Source organism: Peromyscus eremicus, chromosome 8a, assembly GCF_949786415.1.
Source record: "Peromyscus eremicus chromosome 8a, PerEre_H2_v1, whole genome shotgun sequence".
NCBI classification, from domain to species: domain Eukaryota; kingdom Metazoa; phylum Chordata; class Mammalia; order Rodentia; family Cricetidae; genus Peromyscus; species Peromyscus eremicus.
The window spans coordinates 69191725-69218440 of NC_081423.1; the positions used below are offsets into that span (position 1 = coordinate 69191725).

The window sequence follows — 26716 nt, forward strand, 5'->3', positions numbered from 1 at the left end:
GTTCAAGACCAACCTGTTCCACACAGCAATACCCCGTCTCACAGCCACCCACCCCAAACAGCCCAGTCATCAGTGTCTAGGTGAGCCCCTTCTCTACCTAAGTGACACAAAAGTAGTAATTGCTCCTAATTATGGAAACATTTTAAGATAGAAATACTTTCAACAGAATGAGACACCACAATGAAGGCTTCATGAATAATTTATTCCATTTGAAGTTTTGTTTTTTCTTTTTTTTTTTTTTTAAAAAGTATAAACTTTTTCATTTCCTCAATCACAATTTGTACAACTCAGTGTTATGGCATTCGGCAGCAATAGTGTTTGTTCCTTATTCTTTTTAAAATTCTTGTCACGTTAAAAAGAAAAGCAATTGGACCATATTAAATGTCACTGCTAAACAACAACTTAAAACTCCCCTTCATAAAGTGACCAAGCTATTCTGAGAGGGTTGATGCTGACATGTCCAGTAATGATGTTACAATTTCTAGTTTAAACTCAGTAACTTTAAGGTCCACAAATCCAGTTTACTTTAAAAACTAAAGCTATTTTAAAACTTCAAGAGTATCTCAACCTGAGGAGTATTTTAGGTCCCAAATCCAGTTTTGAAATTTATACTCCACAAAAGAGAGAAAGAGAGAGCCAAAGAGAGAATGAGTGAATACATATATAAAAATTTAAACCACAGTTCTGGGCCCATTAATACACTAAGAAATACCAAAGGGTAAGATTTTTCCCGCTGATTTGGGGAGAGTGGGACAAAATAAAAATATTTGTTAAACACATTTTTCTTAATTTTAATTAAACTAAAATATTAAGAGGAAACCCAGACCAAAATGTCAGTCAAGCAACATTGAATGTTTCAATAGACTAATACGCAATGCCACAGTGGGTAGGAGCAGATTCTATGATGCAATAGCATTTAAAGACTTTCTTTTAACCTATTCAATCTTGAACATTTGAAATAATGTGACATAATATTTTGATATTACAGTAATAACATAGTGCTTGATTAAAGATCTGCAAATCTTTGTAGTAACACATTAAGTTAAAAAAATTACCTCAGAAGGTAAATATGAAGACGAAAGAGAATATTTGAATACAGTAATCTGTGCCATACTGACAGTTGAGGACAAAGACAGCTGAGGAGAGTCGACTAAGTAGTAAGAGCTTAATTTTAGTGGTTAAGAAAAGTTTAGAAATATTTAAAAATTACAAGCTATTTTAAAATTTAAGGATTACATATAAGTACACTTGGTGGCCTTCTGGCCAAACAATAAGGTGTACAGAAATGTATTCATACAGTGTTAATTCACAGTCCTGATAACTGAATGGCTTGCATAAGAAAGGTATGGCTAGATGTTTCAGACTGGCTGGAAGCAGACATTATATAACTAATCTTTAAAATGCTAAAATACTGAACTTTCACCTGCTTCATAATGGATAACTGCACACAAAACAGGCATTAGCATTGAAATGAGGAAGTTAAGGTTTGGGAACTCACTGGGACAAAGTGTACAATTTTGCTTACCTACTCAAATAAACGATTACCCATGCTTGTCTGTGACAGTACATTAGTTAGATCTACCACCCTGCACAAAAGGCTTCATTTCTTCTTCTAATGGCTATTTAGTAACTTCTTTTGAGCAAGAACTGATGTGTGAAGGGAAGGAAAAAAATTTATAAATAAATCCTATATATTTGGGAATAGTTCCTGATTGCCAGGTAAGAAGAATTGTGTGCGGGGGGTCCCTGCTTATGGCTACAGGAAAGAAACTGCTAGGGAATACTCTTGTTAAATCTATTTCCAAACCAAGGTGTAGTTATTATAAGTTAGTGATTTTAAATTAGGATTATAGTCTTTTATTTTCTTGAATCACTATTGAGCTACGAAAATAACAAGGATAATTTTTAATAGAAATTCCAAATAAGCATATTTTACTTCAAATCTTAAGTTCCCCTCACCAAGAAAATACAGAACAAAATATATCAACATAATCTGTGGTTGTGTCAGCATAATTTAAAAACAGAGATGTGATCTTTAAATTTAATATCAAAATATGCTCAAAATTTAGATCGCTCTATTAAGGTTGAAGGAATAATCTGAAAACTTGTTACTTACTAATTGTGTTTCTTTATAGAAAAACAAGAGTTGGTAATGTTTTCATATACCCAATTTAAAGAAGATACTGTAAGAAAATGGTGTTTGCTAAGTAACATTAAATGTATACTATTTACAAAACAGGTTTCAGTTTAAAAAAAAAACATACTGAATTACTGAGTTTTGTAAATACAACTGATTTTGTCCTTGTCAACAATGAATGAATATACAAGTAGGAATTTTGAAAGACTGCTTCCAAGAAAGATAGGTAGACTTGTCGACTGTGAATTCAAGTCAGCGGTGCAGGCAGGAGACTAACTGGGCTCTTGTGAGCAGCACTGTAGAAGGATTACCTCAGGGGGAAGCCTGCGTCAGAGCAGTTATCTTGGCATGTGCAAACAAGAAGGGGAAAGTTGTACTGAAGGAAGGGGTGAATTAAAGTCCCTAAAATTCAAGTCCCTTCTTTAGGGAGGCGAGACCCTCCTTGGCATATGCCCTACCTTAATTTGAGCTGTGTCATAGAAAAGTACAGACTCTGGTGTTTGGGACTGCCATCTCCAAACCAAGAAAATTCAATAAATAACAAAGTCAAAGGGAACAGTTTAGAAAATGGTTCTTTCACTAGTGGAACAGAGTCTGAATACCAGAATTCACTGAGGATCTATTTACACCACAGTTTGATTGCACACACACTCACACTTTCACACCCATACATATGCAAACTCTCACACACATTCCCAATCTTTAATTTAAAAAAAAAAAAAAAAAAAAAAGAGTAAAGCAATCAAGAGTGACTGCTCTTAAAATAATTTGTAAAATGCCTAGAGCTGGGCTAAATTTCAACCTTATAACAGATCCTGTAGATAAATTTCATAATTAGTAATATCCCCATGCCTAAATGTGCCACTGTGAAAACTGAAAAAAATTTAAGCATGTAACATTAAACACCAAAATTAGTTTAAGCATTCAGTAGCAAATTTTTTTTTTTTTTTTGTAAAACTAAGTTTCTTTCACTGGAAATGGCCTGAAATATTAGTCATAGCCCTAAACCATAGTACAAAATATAACTGAAGAATTTTCATTTTATTCTAAGTTAATCCACCTAACAATATCGCATATGTATATTGCCATCATGTTATTCTGCAAAGGTGTGATATATAAAATGCTGTAAGACCCGGTACCTTTTCAATTTATAAACACAGTGAACTTCATTCCTGTACATGTACTCTGCAACTACAGCTTAGCTGTAAATCTTCCACACACACTGGTATGGACATTATTTCCCTCTATCCCTGTTAAACTGTACATTGAGACAATACAAATTTACTGTCCGACCCACCCCCTTACAAAAAAATAATACTCTAAAAGCAACCCTACTGCAACTTTTTAATTAAGACGATTACATATATTTTAGACCAATTGCTTTAAAGCAAGAAGGCAGTATAAACCTTCTAGGAAAATTTTTATAAAAGAGGTTAAGAAATATAAGACAATTTATACATTTAAAAACTTACAATAAATAAGAGATGCAGGCATTTTTGAATACTAGATACTATATCCAATACAAGAACATCTTGATGTTCTAAAGCCATATGTTGAAATTCATTGTTCCTCATGTTTCCTCTCCATGCTTTTAATATTCTTTTAACATGAATGGGTACTATGGCTCATTACTTTTCACAAATACTGTGACTGGAAAAAAAAAGGTTAATTTTTGCTATGAAAATGTTATAATACGTTTTGAATAATCAGTCATCATCCTAAAGAGCTCAGTATAGTCAATGAAAAATAGGGTTATAGCCCCACCCCCCAAGTCAAAACAATATTTGTTGAAGTAATAAGAATTAGACCCCATCACAAATGACTTCCACTGAGAACTGTAACTTAATCCTGCAGCAAAATATCCTTTCTTCCTGTTCTTTCCTTGCGCAAATCCATCAAACGAAGATCACAGCATATTCATGATAAAGTTATATAACTGATTCAGCACCACAAAATGAATTGGGAGACACGAGCGTCTGTCCTGGATTGCAGGGTCACAGGTTAGCCACGAGAGTGCATTGTACTGTTCCAAAACAAACCTGAAAAAAATAAATAAATAAACTGTGTAAATCCATCTATTTCAACAAAGACTTTAGCAGCACTTTTAAGTTTCAAAATGCCGGGGTGCATGTGTGCAAGTGCATGTGCAGATATGACAAGATACTGCTGTGCATGTCACTCTGGCCTCAAACTCACCATGAGGTCCAGGCTAGCTTTAAACACATGGTCCTCCTGCCTCCACCACATTAGCACTGTGACTATATCAGCACCACAACCATTGAAACTCTTTCTTTGCTAAGAACTTCACACTGTAACCCAGGCTAGTCTCAAACTCATGGAAAGCCTTTTGCTTTGGCTTCCTGAGTGGCATCATGCCTGGCTAAAGTCACTTTCTTTGTTGTGTGGTTCCATTTCTTGGTTTTTAGCTTGTTTGTTTTTAAGCTGGACTAGTCTCAAACTTGTAGTATTTCTCCTGTCTAATCCTCCCAAATCCTGAAATTATAGGTATAAACCACCAAATATAGATGAAGTCATCTTTTAAAAAACAGCAGTAAAGCCAGACTTAGCAGCACATGCCTTTAATCCTGGCACCCAAGAGACAAGGCTAGTGAATCTCTGTCCAAGGCCAGCCTATTCTATAAGATCCAGGCCAATCAGCATTGTCTCAAAAATAGATAGATAGATAGATAGATAGATAGATAGATAGATAGATAGATAGATAGATAGATAGATGGATGATAGATAGATGAATGAATGAAATAAAATAAAGAAAAGAAGAGAAAAGAAAAGAAAAACCAATGAGCTAAGTGCAGCAGTAGAAGCAGACGGAGTTCTGTGAGGTCAAGAACAGCCTGGTTCCAGGCAACTCAAAACACAGTGAGACCCTGTCTTAAATAAAAAAATAAAAAAGGGGGGGTCAGGTGGGGGGAAGGGGAGGGGGGCGGGAGGGGGGAGAACAAAGGAATCCGTGACTGATATGTAGAATTAAATTATATTGTAAAATAAAATAAAATTAAATTGAAAAGAAAAAAAAATGAACAACAGATAAGGAATAGAGAGACATAACTAATTTCACCACGCACTAAATTTGAAACTAGCCTGTGATACGTAAGACCCTTTCTCAAAAATTGAGGGAAAAAAATTATTCATATTGGAAAATCACGCATTTCTGGGAGCTGGAAAAATGGCTCAGCAGTTAAGAGCACTGACTGCTCTTCCAGAGGATCCGGGTTCAATTCCCAGCACCCACATGGCAGCTCACAACTGTCTGTAGCTCCAGTTCCAGGGGACCTGACACCCATGGCAAAAACACCAATGCACATAAAAAAAATTAACAAAAATAAATAAATAATTAAAAAACACACTCATTCTCCGTAATTTAATGCGGTTGGGACTTAAAAGTCCCAACTTAAGAGTAATTAAAGAGAGCTCAGTGTTTAAGAGCATGGGCTGCTCTTCCAGAGGACCAGCTTTCAATTCCTAGCACCCACATGGCTGCTAACAAATCTGTAACTCCAGTTCCAGGGGATCTGATGCCCTCTTCTGGCCTGCATTGGCACTGCATGGAGGCAAAATAGTTTTTAAGAAAAAATAATTCAGTGGGGTTTAATTCAGGGGTAGGCAATTTGCCTAGCATGCACAAGGCCCCCATGTTTTGTCTACATCATTAGTGGAGAAAAAAAAAAGAGGAAAAAAAACAAGGCCTTAAGTCCAAACACTAAGTCATCTAAAAGAATTCATCCAGGGATTCAAAACTAAAAAGCAGTAAACTCTTTCCGAAAAGAATACAGACATTTAATAATAAACATCCTATTTTACTCAAGTTGAAACAGAGAACACGGAATGTCACCAGAGCTGTACCTGAGGACGTCTGAAGTCTGATTTGAGTCAAGTGGGTGGGAGTGTTTGCTGTGAAGCAGCTCGTCAGATTGCACTGAAGGCACGTGGAGGTGCAAAGAGGCCTAAAAGGTAAGGTCATCAGTCAGCCGGGCAGGGAATCAGTTACTTAGTCTTAACGCGCTCTCCCAATGGACTGTCCTTGATGAAACTGATCTTATGAGAGTGTTAGCAGTGGGAGCTACTATAAAAATTCATGGTTCTGATGAAAACTTTAAGGTGCAAAACTTACAGTGTATCTCTCTACAATTTTCACTTTAAACCTGTTTTAGTACCACGTATCAATCCTTGAAAAAAAAAAAGTAAATGACTAAGAAAACAAAACACTCAACCGTCAGCCTGAGTACACTCTGCCCCTGGATTACACAGACTTTAGACCGTGCAGCTATACTCTAAGCAGCACTAAAAAAGTCAAGGGAGTAATCCTGCACAATATTTTACTCAGGAAGCTGTATCTTTAACAAAGCTGCCTCTGAATGAAACTTACCAATGAAAACAATGTACACATGCCTGTATATTTCTTAGCAGAGGCTGATAACGATTGCACACACATTTAGGCATAGTAGTGAGTAGTAGGCAGAAGGAATGTGCTACTATTCTTCACATTCAATTATGTAAAACAATTCAGCTAGTGTGTAAGTTGTACAACAGTATTAACACTATGACAAAGTGGTGGTGTCACCAGACAAAAATTCACAAAGCTTTCTACATTCTATGAAGATGCTTCTTTATTATCAGTCTGTGTTCTCAAACACAACTGCATACAAGTATAAGTTCTTATATAATACATTCAGGAATGTAACTAAAATGTTTGAACTGTCTATGAATTCTTGATTTATGAATTATAAATAAGTCTCAGTTGTCAGATCACTACAAAGTAAATGAATACTGACTAAATTCTTGCGGTAAAAATATTTTTAATCATCTAGAACCTGCTGATTTCTCAAGCACAGAGAAATATACCAAGTGGTTTTATTGACTACGGTACAGAATTAAAATGGGATACATGAAAAAGATAAAAGGTGAACAAAATTATGTTAGGTTATGCCTTACCTGTGATTCAGAATCAGAAGTCCTAATCTTGTTACACTGTATCTGAGGGTGAATGCTCACTTTACACTATCCTCTCTGCAAACAAATATTGAGTAGAAAAGAATCTGGATAGTCCCTTGGACTTTTCATCAAAGTGTTTACTCAACAAAAGTGTGCCCTGAAACACTAAGGTAATAACTACAAATAGGTATTATACTGAATTTGGAAATTGCTAGATAGGCAAGGTCATTTCCTGCTCTTTTGAGAACTTTAGTGTGCACACAGGCTCTGTGACTACACAAGGGAGGAGAAAGCATGTCCAGTATGTCCCCAAGGACCAAGGAACTCTTTGTTTAGTGGAGGCTCCAAAGACTACTACTCTGCAGAAACTTCTGCCCCTGGGAAGATGTTCATATAATGAAACAGGATAGACCAATGAACATCTGGTAGAAGAATAAAAGTCACAGAATAAACTAATGTTTTATTAATAGTTAATTCAAGGGCAAGGCGAGCTCAGAGTAACTTGCCTGGCATTCAAGGTGGGGGTGGTGCATGCTACAGATTATAAACTATGGTAATCTTTATGAATGTGCTTTAGAAGTCCATTGTTTAATCTCAAAAGGCTTTGACACAATGAGAAATGGGCCAAGGGTATCAAGATTTAACTGGCATAAAAGGTCCAAGAAATCTATATGCTCAGAAACTACTAAAACATAATTTCAAGAAATGAAAGCATACAATCTGACCTGAAATGTGAAGAGCCCACATACAGTAGTTTTTACATTGTGTAAGTCAGATCTTCATTTACTATTTTTGAGTAGTAATAACAATAACAATCACCACAGAGAGCTTTCACATCTCATTTTACTCTACCATCTTAAAATTCATATTATAAGATGAATACTGAAAAAAATAAGTATGTATACGTCTGAGAATCTCACTTCTTACAAACTCCTCACCAGCCGGGCAGTGATGGAGCACCCCTTTAATCCCAGTACTCGGGAGGCAGAGGCAGGTAGATCTCTGAGTTCGAGGCCAGCCTGGTCTACAGAGTGAGTTACAGGAAAAGCACCCAAAACTACACGGAGAAACCCTGTCTCGAGAGAGAAAAAAAAAAAAACACTCCTCACCAGTTTTTTGTTTGTGTTTTGTATCACTGCTCACCTGGAATGCACTCTGTAGACCAGGCTGGCTGGAGTCCAATGCCTAGGGAATCTTCTTGCCTCTGCCTCCCAAGTACTAAGATTATAAGTCACAATGCCCAACCTACTCATTAGTTGTTTGCTTGTTTCTGAGACAGGAGTCTCACTATGTAGCCCTGGGTGGTCTCTATGTACACCAGACTAGCTTTAAGCTTTCATAGATCCTCCTGCCTTTGGCTGCTTGGGTGCTGGGATTAAAGGAATGTGCGATCACACCCATCATACTCAATACTAATTTATACAAAGGAAACTTTTTAGAGTAGGTAAATTAAAGTAAAATCTACAAAGATTGTTAATTTTTTTAATCTTAAAAATAATGAAATGTAACAGGAGTGCAGTATGATCAAATAACATAATTATCCATAAAAGATCTAGGTTTTACTCTTGACGTCTACTACTAATTTGTGACTTTAGATGAGTGAATTTCCTGAATTAAAATAAGTTCAGCTGCAGAATAAGACTAGAAAGTCACTATAATGTTTCTCAGCTCTAAACATCCACATTGCAATTGAAAATAACTTAAAAAGCAAGATTTCCAGATGTCTGACTTAAGAATAATGTTTAAACTTAATATACATTTTTATAATTACATGTTTCATATTAGATAATTCTTTTTATGATGGCAGCTACAGAAATACATACAACAATATAAGAATTTGAAATTGAGATGAGCTATAAAACTTTAAAATGTCACTTTGATAGTTCTCAGCACTAAAACTATGAATTAGGACTAGTTATGAATTGCCACAGAAATAGTAATACCTTAAGAAAAAGGGGACATTGATATTGTGCTTGAGGACATGCTGACCAGAACCAGTCAGGTAATGGACCCGCTTTGGCAGTTGATACAAAGTATCCAAGGGCCAATGGTTGTTGAAGAATATTAGTTACTTCATCATGAGATTCTGTTGAAAGTAGCCGATCAGTACCCTGACCCTTAAAAAGACAAGAGTATTATTAGTTTATTCAATATGTCCAGACAACAAACATAAATACAAAATGACTTACAACTACTAATTTCATATTATTATCACAATGAACCACATAAAATACTAAAAATTAAATGGTTATATATCTAGTCAGAGTCTCAGTTACTACAACGCCTAACATGGTGACAGGCCAATAATCTCTACTGCTTAGAAACTGAAGCAAGAAGATCCAAAGAAGTTCAAGGCCTGCTTGGGCTACAAAGTAAGTTCAAGGCTAGTCTAAACAACTTATCTAGACCATCTCAAAATGTGAGGACTGAAGATTTGAGTCCACAGCAGCACACTAGTCTAGCATGTGTAAAGTCTAAATCCAATCCTAAGCCTAGTAACTAACTAAACGTAGTAATACCATGAAAGCAAAAGCAGTGCATTATGAAACAGCAAAACAAGGTAAGTATGTCTGTGGTCAAAGTGAATACAAACACACAGCATCCACTCTAACTTCTACTTTCTTCCTAACAGTTCTTCAACCTAACTCCTCAAGCCCAACTCAAAGACAAATTCAACTTGCTTGGTTCCCCAGCACTGTCTATAGAATGCTGTTAATTTCCACAGTGTTTTGGAAGGCACTGTAGCAATATGGACTACTGTTCATTCCCTTTGGATTGGTCAACAAATTTCTCAGCATTTATTTTAAGAGAACAGATAAAAAGAAAATCAATTCACAACGAAAATGTTCATTATATCAGTACCTTAAGCACTAGCAATCCTACTACTGTGATAAAACAGAAAAACTGCACACCCCCCTTTTATTATTTGAGAATTTCATATAACTTTTTGTTTTGTTTTGTTTTGTTTGTTTGTTTTTCGAGACAGGGTTTCTCTGTGTAGCTTTGGAGCCTGTCCTGGAACTCACTCTGTAGCCCAGGCTGGCCTCGAACACACAGAGATCCGCCTGCCTCTGCCTCCCGAGTGCTGGGATTACAGGCATGTGCCACCACAGCCCGGCTTTATGTGTTTTCATCACAGGATTACTGGTGCTATTAATGATTTGGGGGGCGGTGGGGGAGGGGAGAACCAGACATATTGGTGCAATCCTTGCACAATGGAGGCTTAAACCCCAAAAACAAACAAAAGAGGCCATGGGCAGTGAATGCCTTTGAGTTCAATACTTGTGAAGAAGAAGTAAGGAGATCATTGCCCCACCCCATCCCCAAAAAAGTACTAACTGCTAAACAAAAGTGCATGAGCTCAGGTGATCTCATCTCTTTGCTAATTTCAAAGGGGAAAATGGTGTTCTAGTTCATATAATAATCCCTGGATGGATGGCATTTACATCCACGGAAACTTTTTAACAGAATTACCTTGCCAGCATCACCTCCATGGGGGTAATGAGAACCTGGAGAATGTACGGGAGATGTGGTTGGAGATGCAGGAAGGATATTAATGATATCAGGATCAAGATCATCTCCTGTGTCTAATAAATCAAAGATACCCATTCCATCTGCTCCATCTGTACAGAGAAAAGAAATTAGTGTTTTATTTTCTGTATACCATGATCATTCACAGTAAAGTATTAAAATAAATTTTAACCAAAATGGGACTGGCAAGGCATGATGGCACATGCCTGTAATCCCATCACTTAGAAGGCTGAGTGAAGAGGATTGCTGTGAGTTTAAGGCCAGCCTGGGCTATACAAACAGTGAGAGCCTGTCTCAAAACAACAACAGCAGGGGCTTGTTGATGCATGCCTTTAATCCCAACACTTAGAGGCAGTGGCAAGAGGATTTCTGTGAGATCCAGGCTAGCCAGTGCTACACAGTGAGACCCTGTCTCAAAATACAAAACCAACCAAAAAGTATCATACAAGTAAAATGGTTACTATAACCAACATGGACTAAACATCAACTATGTGCCAAGTATTGTGGTAACAGTCATATAAAGGATTTCCCAGTCCTGATCAATAAAGAGGACTACAAAAAGATTATTCAGGGCTTTCCAATGGGCCCTTTAATCATAGGGGTCCTTTTCTTTTTTCTTAAATGTGGTGCCCCGGATTGAACCATGGGACACACAAATGACAGGTAAGCATTATACCACTGAATTAACCGCAGCTCCAGGAGTCTTGATAGGAAGGAGAGAGCAGCAGGCAGAGTAGGAGGCAGTGAAAGAATTACTGCTGTCATTCAAAATGAAGAGAGGGCAGAAGCCAAAGAGTACAGGCTTTGTACAAAGTAGTCTCTAGAAGCTGGCAAAGGCAAGGAAACAGATTTATCTAAGACTGTAGAAGGAATCAACCCTAAGACAACTTGACTTTAACCCACTGAGAATGATTCTGAGCATTATAACAAACACATGTTCTTTCAGGCCACTAAGTATATAACAACATTATAAAAACAATGGGTAACAAAACCAATATAAAATCGAGAAATGTAAATGTGTTTTAAATGGTACTATTCATTACTAAGTAAAATATTCAAGTTATTAACAACAAAAGAATACAGTGATAAAATGTGCCAGACTGTGGTGGCATATGCCTTTAATCCTAGCACTCAGGAGGCAGAGGCAGGTGAATCTTTGTGAGTTTGAGGTCAGTCTGGACTCCAGGACAGCCAGGGCTACACAGAGAAACCCTATCTTGAGGAAAGGAAAAGAGAGAGAGAGAGAATAAAATGTATGTGTATCTTTGAAGATCTATAATTTTCAAAAGTAGTTTAGAATAACAATAAACACTACTTTTTTATTCTATTAAATACAACCTAAAAGGTTCACCAAGTTACATCTCTATTCTAGCAGTTTGTACAAAACACTGTTTTAGCAAACTGACATATAAAAGCCTACAAATATATCTCAGTGGTAGAAACAGCTTGTCTAGCATGCAAAAAACCCTAGGTTTAATCTCTAGTATTGTTTAAAAAAAGAAAGAAAGAAAACATTGTGGGTGTATGGAGAAAAAAGAGGCAGATTTTATATATATATATATATATATATATATATATATATATATATATATATAATATAGAATGATGGTAAAATTTATGTACAAGTAGCTCGAAAGCACAGCATAAATACTTAAAAATTTTATGATCAATGATAGCCACTCAAAATAAAATTTACAGAATTCCTATCAATGACTAATTCTGATACAATAATATAAAATGGCACAGTCATTTCCTAAAGCCACTTTAATAAATTACCATGCACTTATTGGAGTAAAACAAACATTTCTTCGTTTATGTTTGAGAGTCAAAAGTCTTAGTAATCTGTTTCCTTATTTTAACCAGTCACTTGAACCATTATGCCTTGGCTCGCAGCCTTCTCTTGGACTTTGCATCCTTTTCTTCCTTCAAACAGCTTTTTCCTATTGAGTATAGATAAAGCTTTCTCCTTTCCTTGTTATAAGGTATGTTCTACTGCTTCTAAGTCCCATCTGCATAGTTTATGATAAAACTCTCCATCTCAATAGTCTTAACTACATCTTCGAAACTCTTTTTCTTACTAAGGTAAATGTCGGGGCATGCTATTCAGCCTACTAAAACTGTCAATATTTTAAAAAGCCCAGTGGTGTGTGCCTGTAGTCTCAGCCACTTGGGAGACTGAAGCAGGAGGGTGGCTGAGAGTGAGAGTTTCACACCAACCTGAGCAACACAGCAAGACCTTGTCTCAAAATACTTTTAAAAAAAACAAAAGAAAAAAAAAAATCCAACAGCCAGAGTTATACATGCTTATAAACCTAACACTTTCAGACGAAGCAGGAGGATTGCTGGGAACTCAATCAAGACCAAACCTGGGGCTAAATAACAAGCAACAGGCAAGACAGGGACACACAGCCAGATCAGGATTTCAAAACAAATAAAAGAGTTTTGTTTTTTTTTTTTTTTTGGTTTTTCGAGACAGGGTTTCTCTGTGTAGTTTTGCGCCTTTCCTGGAACTCACTTGGTAGTCCAGGCTGGCCTCGAACTCACAGAGATCCGCCTGGCTCTGCCTCCCGAGTGCTGGGATTAAAGGCGTGAGCCACCACCGCCCGGCAAAAGAGAATTTTTAAGGCTCAATTAACTTACCATTGTTGGGATTGAAAGCTAAATCCAAATTTTCAGTGGTGTAAGTTGCTGAAGCTACTTGCACAGAAGCAGAAGTAGGGAACACAAGTATATGAGTACATGATGTATCTTGTGGGGTATTGAGCTGAGGCGTCTGCATGTTAAGAGTGGTGCTTCTTCCAAAAACAGAACCAGTTGACACAGAATCTGAAGAGAGATGCATTTTTCCTTTGTTTTTGTAAGTGAAGAATTTTATGTAACACTTAAAAACTTAAGTGTACATTGAATAATTAAATCAGACATGCACTGAAGGTAACTAACCTGGCATGATAACGAAAGAACCTTGGGGTTCCATTGCAACCAAACAAGCACTAAGAATGCTCGGAGAGTCTGCAGCAGATATGCCACACATTCTACACATGTCTTTGAGCCTTTTGCTAAGAGACTGCAAGTTTCGACGACTCAGCAAACAACTCCAATCTGTGGGAATCAACAGGGCAAAGAGAGACGGTACTAAAAGTAAGTGCTCTGTTATGCTATTAACCCAAGGTTACAATGAAAGAGAAATACATGACAGCGCTTAAATTAGTGTATTTCTAACACAGAGGTTATCTTATAGGTAGTGGTACTTGACACCCTTATCCCTTTACCTTCAGTGAGTATCACATACAAGTCATTATACATAATGACTTTACATAGTGACTTCATATATGGCTCCTTGTTTAAAATAAAGTTTTAATGATAACTTTTAGCATTTTAAAAGATTTATTTATTTGTATGAGTGGTTTTGCCTGCACACTACATGTGTGCAGTGCCTGCAGAGGCTGAAAAAGGGCACCAGACTCCCTGAAACTTGGGTTATAGATATTATGAGCTACTAGGTTGAGTGCTGAGAATCTGACCTGGGTCAAATAGAAGAGCTCTTAACTACTGAGCACTTAAGCATTTTACTCAACATTTACTTAATATGTTCTGATGTAAATATACATCATCACAAAACAAAGTAAAAAAGTGAGATAAAAGCACAATTTACCTTTCAATTCTCCATGTCCAATCCTACCCAGGCGACCAATTACAACTCTCCATGGTAAAGAACTCATCTGAACAAGTCCTAAGCACCACTCCCAAAGTTTCTGTAGACCAAACCTTCTAGCAGAACCCTTTTTCCGACGAGCCCTATTGAACAAAATGATTGTAAATATTCCTAAAATTCACATGATAACATTTTCTAAGAGGATTCAAATGTGTGACAAACTGGTGAATCAATTTTACTTTATTCTGTTTTACTGACTAGTACTAGGGTATATATACTGGTACCAGGTATCATATTGTATATGATATGCCTATACTCCATTATGCAGCTAAGCCCCCAATTCCTGGTCCTTTAAATTTTAATGCTTCAAAACGTTACAAAAACTAAGTCCTGATACACACATATTTGCCATTCAAGTTTCTAAGTTTTTGATATGGGATCTCTTTAGGTTGCCCAAGATGATTTTAAACTCCTAAATTCAAATAATTCATCCTCCTGGGTTAGCTCCCTGAGTTGTAGGAAACACAGGTGTATAGTATCATATGCAGTTGCAAGTTTATGGATTGTTTTGTTATTTTTATTGTTTAATATACATTATGGTCCTGAAGAGATAGCTAATTTGCTAACATGCTGTCCTTGCAAGCATCAGGACCTGAGGTCAATCTCCTGAACCTAAAAAAATAAGTGTGCAGTTTTAATCTCAGAGCTGAGGACGCACACTAGCCAGTCAGTCTGGCCTACATGGCAAAGTCTGGGATAGAGACTGTCTAGCCAGTCTCAGAGAAGGGGAAGGTTAGATGGAGTGCACCTGAGGAATCCCAGGTAAGGTTGTCCTCTGACTCCACAAACACACATAAATATTTTAAACATATTTTGAGGGGCTGAAGAGATGGCTCAGCAGTTAGGAGCACCATTTGTTCTTCCAGAGGACTCGGGTTCAAGTCCCAGCACCCACATGGCAGCTCACAACTGTTTGTAGCTCCAGTTCCAGGGGATATGACACCTTCACACCAATGCACATAAAATAACTTCAAATAAATTATAAAAGTATATATACATATACTTTGATATGTACTTAACCTAAGAAATTTTTTTTCAGTTTACCTACCAACAGCTTCAATTTACTATAACTACTGTTTATTCCAGCCAAACCTTTTTCTTTGAAGTTCAATACTTAAGTCTTATAAGCCATCAACAACTCTCGCTACTGCAGACATTGCATGGACAATGCCATGGGCAAGAACTGAAAAAGATGATGAGTTGTCCAATTTTGGCCAACAATTTTTAACAAACCAATCTTAAAAGGTAAAAAAAAAAAAAAAAAAAAAAAAAAAAAAAACCACAAACTACATTTCTCAGACCAAATAACACTGTAGATTTTCTAATCCATGTCCTTTACTAGGTAGGCAAGCACATAACACAAGCACGTTGCAAATGAGCACGAGCAGCTAACATTTATTTAGCACTTACTATGTTACAAGGATATGGCCAAACCACTGTACATGCAATACTCACTTCATCGTAACAATCTGGTGAGGCAGATAAAGCTACTCTATAGACAATATAGATAATAAGCTGTAGCTCAGCTACCTAATTTTATCAGTATCACAGAGCCAGCAAGAAACCAGTAAGGGATTATATTTCAAGACAGGTCTCAGCCGGGCGGTGGTGGCGCACGCCTTTAATCCCAGCACTCGGGAGGCAGAGCCAGGTGGATCTCTGTGAGTTCGAGGCCAGCCTGGACTACCAAGTGAGTCCCAGGAAAGGCGCAAAGCTACACAGAGAAACCCTGTCTCGAAAAAACCAAAAAAAAAAAAAAAAAAAAAAAAAAAAAGACAGGTCTCATTACATCTTTTTTTTTTTTTTTTGCTTTTTCAAGACAGGGTTTCTTTGTGTAACAGCCCTGGCTGTCCTGGAACTCACTCTGTAGACAAGGCTAGCCTCGAACTCACAGAGATCCACCTGCCTCAGCCTCCTGAGTGCTGGGATTAAAGGCATGCATCACCACCGCCCAGCTCATTACATCTTATTATAATTATTTTAATTTATTTTGTGTAGGGGTGCATATTCCATGGCCCATATGTAGAGATCAGAGGACAACTTTTGGGAGTTGGTTCTCTCCATCATGTGAGTCACAAGGGTCAAATTCATATGGTCAGGATTAGAGGTAAGAATCTTTACCCACTGAGCTATCTTGCCTACCCCTACAAATCTTAATCTTTGTCCCATTTCTACTTTTTTTGAAAGAATTATTTTATTTATGCATATGAGTGTTTTGCTTATATCTGTGTGTGTGCACCACATGTAAGCCTGGTCCCAGAGACCAGCTAGAATTATAGATGGTTGTGAACCCAATCCTCTAGAAAAGCAGCTAGTACTTCTAATTTCTGAGTTGTCTCTCCTGTCCTTATTTCTACCTTTTGATCAAAGAAGGAAAATGGTAACCTAAGTCTGATAAGTAGTGGTATCTGCTCTCCTCCTTCACAGAGAAGCATTCTTTTCAAAATATTTCATAACTAATGCAAATATCTCACTAAAAGATGTATTTAACGAAAATTAGGTTTAAAAAAAACACCATTATACAATTTATGCTACAAGCAGTATTTCTTATTTATTTACTTTTTGGTTTTTTTGAAACAGGTTTTCTCTGTGTAGCCCTGGCTGTCCTGCAACTCCCTCTGTAGACCAGGTTGGACTTGAACTCAGAGATCTGCCTGCATCTGCCTTCAAAGTTCTGGAATTAAAGGTGTGTGCCCAGCTTAATAGTCCACTTTTATAAGTAGGAGGGCTCTCAAAATTAATATTTAAAAATATTTTAAGGGAGCTGGAGAGATGGCTTAGAGGTTAAGAGCACTGGCTACTCTTCCACAGGACCCAGGCTCAGTTTCCAGAACCTACATGGCAGCTCATACCTGTCTATAACTCCAGTTCCAGGGTTTCTAACACCTTCACACAGACATACATGCAGGCAAAACACCAGTGCACGTAAAATTAAAAAAAAAAAAAAAATTAAAAGTATTTTTAAATTATGTGTATTAGAAGATATGTGCACATGAATGCAGGTGTCTATGGAAGCTGGAGTTAACAGATTTTATAAGCCACCTGATGTGGATGCCAAGAACCAATTCTAGCCCTCTAGGGAGAGCAGCAAACACTCATAACTGCTGTACCATCTCTCTAGTCCCTAATGTTTCAAATTCTTCATTCAAAATCATTACCACAAGATTTGTAACATAAAAGTTAGAGATCTAAATCTTTATCTGTATGACAGATTAATTGGGGGGGGGGGGGGTAACAGTTGTTTTTTTTTTTTGTTTGTTTGTTTGTTTTTTCTTTTTTTCGGAGCTGAGGACCGAACCCAGGGCCTTGTGCGTGCTAGGCAAGCGCTCTACCACTGAGCTAAATCCCCAACCCTGAGGATTTGTTTTTGAGATACAGTGTCTCACTATTGCAGTCCTGCCTGGCCTCAAACTCAGAGATTCACCTGACTCTATCTCCCAAATGCTGGGATTAAAGACATGTGCCAACATGCCTGGGCAAAAGTGTTTTTAATTATCTTAATTATACAATATAAGTACTAACTATAAAATGTAGATAAAAGTATACCCAGAATCTCAACAATTAATAACATAATGTATATAAGTTTTAAATGGTTATCTACTGAGTATAAAACAGTATGTTTGTGCATATGTACATATACTAACATTTCTAATATTTTCCAAACTGGAAATAATCATGTTTAAGGAAATGTAAGTACCTATTTGGAACATCGATGTTAATAATACATGTTTCAAGAAGTTCTCCATATAAATCTGTGCAAGATGCAAGAATCCACCTTTGATCGTGTGATAAACAGTAGCCCACAAAAAGAACATTGTATTTCTGTCCAGCTTCTCCAAATGTCTCTCCTAGCTCCGTTTGTTTGTCCTTCACAGGAGCCAGAATAAAAGGTGGTGTATAAAGTCGAATGCACTCTGGTCTCTAAAAAAAAAAAAAAAAAGAAAGAAAGTACTATAGAACTATGCAATCTTAGAACCTGAAATGAAAATAAAGCATTATTATTTAGTTTTATATAAAATCTTAAACTGTAAGTCATCTTAATAACTTTGTTCATGGAAAACATACTTATAATACTTACATCAGGACTTTTAAGAGCAGTTTCCATAGCTAAGCCTGGACCAAACCCAGTCAGTGTTTTCACATTGGTTGATGTTGGAAGTGGTCTCCGACACTGAGTAAAGGCCGAAAAAGCCAGAGATTTTAAATGCTGGGTGTAGATTTGTCTGTCTTCATGTTTCACAGGTTGTAACAGGTACTGACAAGGAACAATCTACAGATAAAGTGAGTATTACAAATGTTAACACAGTAACTTAAAACACAGTTAAGAGAAATCCCTTCAGACAAAACTTCAACATCTAACAGAAAGATTGACTAAAAAACTACAGCTTCTATCATATACTGTCTTTAATTTTTATGGTACGTGTATGAGAGTTCTGCCTGTACACACACACACACACACACACACACACACACACACACCCTATGTTATTATGAGTGGAGCCCAGAAAAGAGCATTGGATTCATTGGGAGTTATGGATGGCTGTGAGCTGCCATATGGCACTGGAAATGAACATTGGTCTTCTGAAGAATAGACAGTGATCTGAAACACTGAGTCATCTCTCCCACCACTACTACACAGACTTTAATATACAGGCAATTTATATAGACCCCGAACTAAAGGACTACCTATATATTTTTTAAATTTTCTGTGTACAGAAATTATATTTATTAAGATTCCCATGAGGCCTATTAATCAAAATTCCTTTAATTTTCTTCTACTTTTACTTGCAACTGGTCGCAATTAAAACTAACTTACATAGAATGCAGGCATTATTTTCCTGTTTAGGCTCTACTTTATAAGTCTGCTTACAAAGTAATACAGAAGAAAAAATATACTCAATATAATCTTTTGGGGAGTGCGGGGTTAACAAACAAACAATGTCTTATTACGTAGCCCAGGTTAGCCTGGAATTATGTACTGATGCTGACTTCAAACTTGTGATCCTCCTACCTCAGCTTCCTGGAATTACAAGCACATACCACCATACACACCCAACATCATCTTTTTATTTCTTATGACAGAAGAATGACAATAAAGTTTATTAAAGATTTACGCGTGTGTGTGTACACATATGTGTGTGTGCGTGTGTGTGCGTGCGTGCGTGCGTGTGTGTGTGTGTCTGTCTGTCTGTCTGTCTGTCTGTCTGTCTAGTGTGTATACCATGAGTATGACAGCATCTACGGAGCTGATTGCCTGTTGCTAGAGTTACAGATAGTTGTTAGCCAACAGGATGTGAGTGGAGATAATTACACTTGGATTCTCTGTTAGAGCAACAAGCACTCTTAACTTCTAAGCCATTCATCAGACGCCATGACTACAAAATTTATCTTTTATAAACTCTCTTAAAATTTCTATTATAATATTTAAATAAAATCAATACAGCCTGTCTTTTGTTTGTTTGTTTTTCAAGACAGGGTTTCTCAGCCTTGGCTGTCCTGGAACTCACTTTGTAAACCAGGCCCGGACTCGAACTCACAGAGATCAACCTGTCTCTGCCTTCCTAGTGCAGGGATTAAAAGTGTGCAACACCATGCCTGGCTTACAACCTGTCTATTAACAAAATTATTTTGAATATGGAAAAGTACCTCTGAAAGTTCTAAAACGTCAAATTCTTACCTGTACAGAAACAGTACTCTTGATATGAGGAGGAAGAGTCTGGACCATTTCCAGGAAGCATCGAAGTAGCCCCAAAGTCCATACGTTAGAAGAGTTAGTGCTCTCATCTTTATTTTCATATGTAAAAGGATCAATTATATAAACAACAATTGCAGGTGGGTAGGTAATTGCATGTGAGTCACCATCCGTGGGAATTCCCACTTTATCACGATCCATTGTGCTAAACATTCAAGTAGAAAAAGAACAGAAAGTTGTATTTCATTTGTCTGGGATAGCACCAAAGCAACTCCCTACATCTTCTCCTTTACTGCTAGTACAAGGTATCAGAAAACCTCTCTAAAAATCAGAATACTCCTTTCCCTCCAAAGAGAACCATAGTTCTGTACATACCCTTTCACATTTCACACCATATGAAATCCCGTGAAATAAAAGGCTTTGTGCTTTTAAAAGAAAGAAGAAAAGACAGCTTAAACAGCTTAACAGTAAGGGATTAAACTGAGACAAAGGTCTGACAGCCATCTCAGAAACTGACCCTGCTCATGATCCTGCCAGAAACAGAGTTAATCCAGAAAGAAGCCAGGGTTATCTGTTCAATGTTCTGGTGCTTTTCAGATTGGACATGTTAATTTCAAAAGTTTAGCGGTGAATAAGCATCATTCTTTGATAGGTAATTTTAATTTTCTTTAAATTTCAGATCTATGTAGCTATTCAAGATGGGCAAACCAATCTCGGTAATAGTTTATTTTTACCTACATTCGTAAGTGTGACTTTTGGAACAACAGCATTCTAGGTAGCTGGAAAATAACTAGGTTTAGACTAACTGAACTCATAAAACATGGGAATTTTCACAGCACTTTCATTGTAAAAACAATGAGATTTATTACCATTAAAGTACTTACTGTGCATTGTACCATATTACTTGCATACTACAGAGAAGGCTACATACTTAAAAGGGTTAGACCTTCCCACAATCACAAAGTGGGTAAATGACAGGTCTGAAATTCAGAAGTGATATGAATCTAAAGCCTCTATGCCAGGGCTGAGGTACAGAACAGTAGTAGACTGCTTGTCTAGCATATGTAAGGCCCAGCACACACGCAAACACACACACACACACACACATACACACACACACACAGCTCCAAAGTGATTGCTCAAGCATTTGTGCAGTGCATATAAACAATTACATGTGCTTACGTCACAGGCCAGACTCAGTCATAGGGATATGTGAAATGAAATGCTTTTTAAGAACTTAACACCAACCCTGTGATTCTACAATAAGGACTTTTAAAACAATCTTCATATAATTTTATACATAAAATACTTAGCATGATTAAACTAAATTCCAAGATAAGACCAAGGAGCACTTTATACTACTTTACAACTATCTTTTTTTGGGGGGTGGGGGGTTTGAGACAGGATTTCTCTGTGTAGTTTTGGTGCCTGTCCTGGACCTTGCTCTGTAGACCAGGCTGGCCTCGAACTCAGAGAGATCCGCCTGGCTCTGCCTCCCAAGTGCTGGGATTAAAGGTGTGCGCCACCACCACCACCCGGCCATCTGTCTGTCTTACTTAGATAAAAAGAGGGGACCGTAGATTCTGAATCTCCACAGACTTAAATTAGTTTCTATTTATTCGTTCATTGTACACAGGCTGCACACAGGCTAAACACATGCTACTTACTGCTCAACTATCTCTCAACCCCAAGTATCAGTATTCATAGTACCTTTCTGACACATCAGGATGTGGCTGAGTGGGAAGCGACGCTGACTCCCCTGACATTCCTGCTGCCTGCAGAGATGACGACTGCTGTCCTCCTAGCTGGCCACTCTGAACTGTACTTGCTTGTGCAGACATGGATCCTGAACCACTAGTGTTCATACTGCCAAAGGGTGGAAACGAAGGCAGTTTATTTGATGACACTCCACTACTCATATTGGAAGATGATGAAGATGAAGTTGTGGTCAAAGTTGAGTTAGCTGTGGCAACTGAAGTAGATATGGCAACACCTGAAGTCATTGTCATAGTGCTACTTGCCGCAGATGCTAAGGTGGCAGATGGAGCATTAGCGTTTCCAGTATTTGTCATCTGAGGTGCAGTAAGCAAAGACTGATTTGAAGGGGCAACTAAATTTGGCTGGGAGAGCAGAGTGCTGTCCAACGGCTGAGAAGCAAGATATGGACCTAAAGAACAAAAACGGGTATTTAATTCTTGATTTCACTGACTTATTTTTACTCTACTAAAGAAATAACAATTTAGATGATACTTTCATGGCAATTATCTTCCCTTAACTATTTTACTAACAGTGCAGCATGTACTAGCTTTCTATTTTCTCCCAGAAACTAAAGAAACAAGTTTAAAATGGAACTATAAAAGTAAACCTGTATTTTCATTCAAATTTAAGATAATCTATATGAAAATTCTATTTCCTGGGCAAAATTAACTGTAAACAAAGGCTGACAAGATGGCTAGGTGATTAAGTTAAATCCCAGGAACCACATGGTAGGAACAGAGAACCAACCTTGCAAGCAGTCCTCTGACTTCCACTGCTTCGGGGACATATACCCCACCACACTCAAGTAAATAAACGTTAATAAAAAATTAAGATACATCAACAAATGTGACAGCAGATGTAGCAATATTTCATCAAATCACTTCAAGTGTTGTTAAATCACAAGCTGAAGAAATATCAATTTCAACTGATAGCTAACTAAAATATAAAATGGAGGAATAGTACCATGAGGTTCAATTTACAAAAATGTCTAATTACGTTCCGTAATTTGGTATTGCATCTTTTTGGATTAAGTGTAAAGGAAGTCACTGATATTAAAATTTAAAAGTACTACAAAAAAGGTTTTAAATAACAGTCATTCTCTTAGCTACAGTAAGACTTTTTCTGGAGTTGCATAGTTTACTTAGAAATTACGTGCATCTGAATTATTAGCAAATCACAGATCTTGAAGTATATAAAACATCAGACCCCACAAAAGTAGCAGAGAATATTTTGGAATCCATAATGTCTACTTGATAGGATGTCCACATATAAGGCTAGCAGAATTTCTAGGTGGACAGTCAGACAGTACATATTTAACTTCAAAACCACAGCCTTTGCCACATCTACTCAGTTCTGATTTTTACAGGACAAAAGCAGGCAGACAGAGCGTGTTTGGAAAAATGGAGATGGCTACATGACACTAGGATATTATTTTACAAAAATAGATGATGAACCAAGGCACAATGCTCACACTACTCTTGAAGAATGAATACAAATTTAATACCTAAATCGTATCTGCAGACTTGTGCATAAAGCTTGAGTTTAGAAAATGCTTCATTGTTACCATCAGCTGCCTGAGAAAACCATTCTGTTACAAACTTTTCTGAAAGCTTCTTTGATGCAGTAGCTCCCACTTTCATGATCCCGTCCGTCAAGAGTCGAGAAATAGGTCTGTGTTGGCCCAATCGACAGGACTACAAAGGCAGAATCAGGGAATTTACTATACTATTAGGGTATAGATAATAAATTACTTAAGCTATTTAAAATAAGCTTTATTACTTATAATTAACAAATGAATCGAAATATCATTGGCACTGGTCAATTTTCTTAAGGAATTTCAAGCTGCTACTTTGTTTGTTTGTTTTTGATACAGGGTCTCAGGTAGCCCAGGCTGGCCTTAAACTTGCCATGTAGCTGAGGATGACCATCAATTTCTAATCTTCCTGCCTTCATCTCCCAAATGCTGGGATTACAAGCATATACCGCCATCCCCAGTAATACATTTTTTTTTCCCCCAAGATATGGTATCACTGTGTAGCCCAGACTGGCCTGTCTCAACTACTCAAGTACATGAGTTACAGGTATGCACCACCACACCCAACATACCAAGGGTTACTTTAAAGGAACCCATATGCCCTTGAGAGATCCCTCCAATACTGTTTTCTACTGTGACCCATGGCACACATACCTAACAAAGACTAACAAAAACGTGGCAAAGTGTAGTTCACTAGTAAAACAACTGACACCACCAGCAGTCTCCCATCAACCAATAGAATTCCTCGGTACATTTTAAACATGAACTATAAATCAGAAAATACCTACCTCATAGATTGCAGTAAGATCTCTAAAAAAGCTTTTGGCTCCATTTAACAAAGCTTCATTCTCTGGACAGAGTACAACATAGGCTATATCTCTTTGAGATCCATAAGGTTCCAGCATAAGTTTCTCCCAGTAAGGGAGAGCAAATGGAGAAAGCACCAGAAAATCATAATCATAACCCAACAAAAACGTGGGAATTGGCAGTGGTTCCGGAGATTCATCGGTTCCTGAGTAATAAAAAAGGAAATAGGAAAAAGCTAATTCATGTCATCGTCTTTATTTCCAAAGCTAATAAAGAAAGTATTAGGATAATATTAAAAACACAAATATGTAAAGCTAGCAATGATATATTTTCAGAATTAAAAATATCCTTAAGAGGTCATTTGAAAATATTTACAGCTATTTTAAGGTAATCTTGTTCTATAGCCCAGTCAGGTTGAACTTGTAGCAAGCCTCTTCCCCTCAGCCTGTTTAAATGCTGGGATTATAGGCGCAAGTCATCACACCTGGCATTAATTAATTTAAAAGTAAACAGATTTATAATTAATATGATGAATAGTTCATTTGTTTACCATAAAAGAGGACCTATGAGAAAAATCATAAGATATACTATGTAACATTGAATAGAAATCAACAATACTGTATTTTATTACTTACAACTTGATAAAAAACGGTGTATCAAGTAAATGTTCTTATCATAAAACATTTTTAGACAAAGAAAATGGCAAATTACCTTATTTTAAAATGAGGAATGACATGAACAAAGACAAAAAAATTAAAATGCCTCTTAGATATGAAAAAATGATTGATCTCTTTAAAGAAAGTAACTTAAAATGAATACTAAGAAATAAATGTAGCACTACATTCTATGTACTGTTCAATGCTCTTTACTTTTTTTTTTTTTTTTTTTTTTTTGGTTTTTTGACACAGGGTTTCTCTGTGTAGCTTTGGAGCCTGTCCTGGATCTCTCTCTGTAGACCAGGCTGGCTTCGAACTCACTGAGTGCTGGGATTAAAGGCGTGCGCCACCACCGCCCAGCCGAGCTCTTTACATTTCTATATTAACTAATTCTCACAAATACCATCTATTGGCGGACACTGTTATTAAACTCATTTTAAATACAAGAAACAGGACTGGAAAAGGTAAACAACTTGTCTAGTATGATAAGAAAAGTTACAAGTATGTGAACCAAGGAAACCTATCTTCAGCCTCTCAAATTATAGTGAAATAAAATGTTCTTTCATTCAACTACCAGACAATCTACTGGCAAGTTTGAGATAGTAGATTTTTATCTGATGGAGTTTAAATTGATACTTTTGAATATAATTCAGCAATATACAGTTTAAACTACACATATGCTTTAAGCCAAGCATACATGAATCACTTAAATGATAATGATGGAAACAATCTATATGTCTACAAATAGGATATTGGTAAAATGCATATATAAACTACATACACGCACACTACATATATAAAAATGATATGTAGACAACTACTTAAAAAGTAAAGGAAGATAGTTTCGGATGTGTTAACAGAAATAATTCCAAAATCAGGAGCAGAAATAAATCTCTATACTGTGTTGTAGAATATTACTTTAAGATGTTTGTTTATGCTGTGGTACATTTGTTTAATGATGCAAAGATGTGTTGCATTCTTTTATGTTGCATTTGTTTAACTCTGTGAAGCTGTGATACTTTGCCTGTCTAAAACACCTGATGGTCTAATAAAGACAGAATGGCCAATAGCTGGGCAGAGAAAGGATAGGTGGGGCTGGCAGGCAGAGAGGATAAATAGAAGGAGAAAAAAAGCACGAGAGAGAAAGGAGCAAGAAAAAGAGAGGAAGCTGGGTGGTGCTGACACAAGCCTTTAATCCCAGCACTCACTCGTGAGGCAGAGCCAGGCAGATCTCTGTGAGTTTGAGGCCAGCCTGGTCTACAGAGCAAGATCCAGGACAGTCTCCAAAGCTACACAGAGAAACCCTGTCTCAAAAAAAAAAAAAAAAAAAAAAAAAAAAAAAAAAAAAAAAAAAAAAGAAGAAGAAAAGGAGAGGGGAGGAGGATTTCAGGGGCTAGCCAGCCACCCAGCTACACAGCCAGCCATAGAATGAGAGTGAAAGTAAGATATATAGAAGTAAGAAAAGGAAAAAGCCCAGGGGCAAAAGGTAAATGGGTAATTTAAGTTAAGAAAAGCTGGCAATAAACAAGCCAAGCTAAGGCTTACTTATTCATAAAGTAAGAATAAGCCGCCATGTGTATTTATTTGGGAGGTGGGTAGCAGGCCCCCCAAAAAGCAAAAGAGTAAAAACAAAATCAAACAATAATAATACTGGTTTTGAAAAGAATGTAGAGCTTATACTACAAAGTATTACTAACCTGACGTTTTCATGGAGTAGCAATTTATATGACAGTTAAATCATTCAGTCACTAATAAAAAAGAAAAATACAAGAAGCCTACTACTGTATACAATGCACTCTGAAACCACACATAGAAATCAAGGATTTTAATACTAACAGCTATTGAAGAGCTAGAGATGTGGTTAGGTATTTGCCTATTGTGTGTGAGGCTCTCACTACAGATAACACACCAGCTATCATTCCAAATATCCTTCCTAAGT

General features: G+C 37.0%; 1 protein-coding gene and 1 long non-coding RNA gene across 2 annotated transcripts in view; one reads left to right on the forward strand and one right to left on the reverse strand.

Moving 5' to 3' along the window:
• Window positions 1-26716, forward strand: part of LOC131917534 (uncharacterized) — a 28494-nt gene that overhangs the window by 1075 nt on the left and 703 nt on the right. The window contains exon 2 of the long non-coding RNA XR_009380685.1: window positions 5962-6106. This is a non-coding gene — a long non-coding RNA (uncharacterized LOC131917534). The remainder of the gene's footprint in view (window positions 1-5961; window positions 6107-26716) is intronic.
• Window positions 3464-26716, reverse strand: part of Med13 (mediator complex subunit 13) — a 93091-nt gene continuing 69838 nt past the window's right edge. The window contains 13 exon segments of the mRNA XM_059271417.1: window positions 3464-4176; window positions 5999-6099; window positions 9031-9204; window positions 10562-10710; window positions 13259-13444; window positions 13559-13717; window positions 14271-14413; window positions 18028-18251; window positions 18409-18600; window positions 20008-20227; window positions 21733-22189; window positions 23285-23474; window positions 24103-24326. Of these exon segments, the coding sequence (XP_059127400.1) occupies window positions 4044-4176; window positions 5999-6099; window positions 9031-9204; window positions 10562-10710; window positions 13259-13444; window positions 13559-13717; window positions 14271-14413; window positions 18028-18251; window positions 18409-18600; window positions 20008-20227; window positions 21733-22189; window positions 23285-23474; window positions 24103-24326 (2552 nt within the window). The 3' untranslated portion in view covers window positions 3464-4043.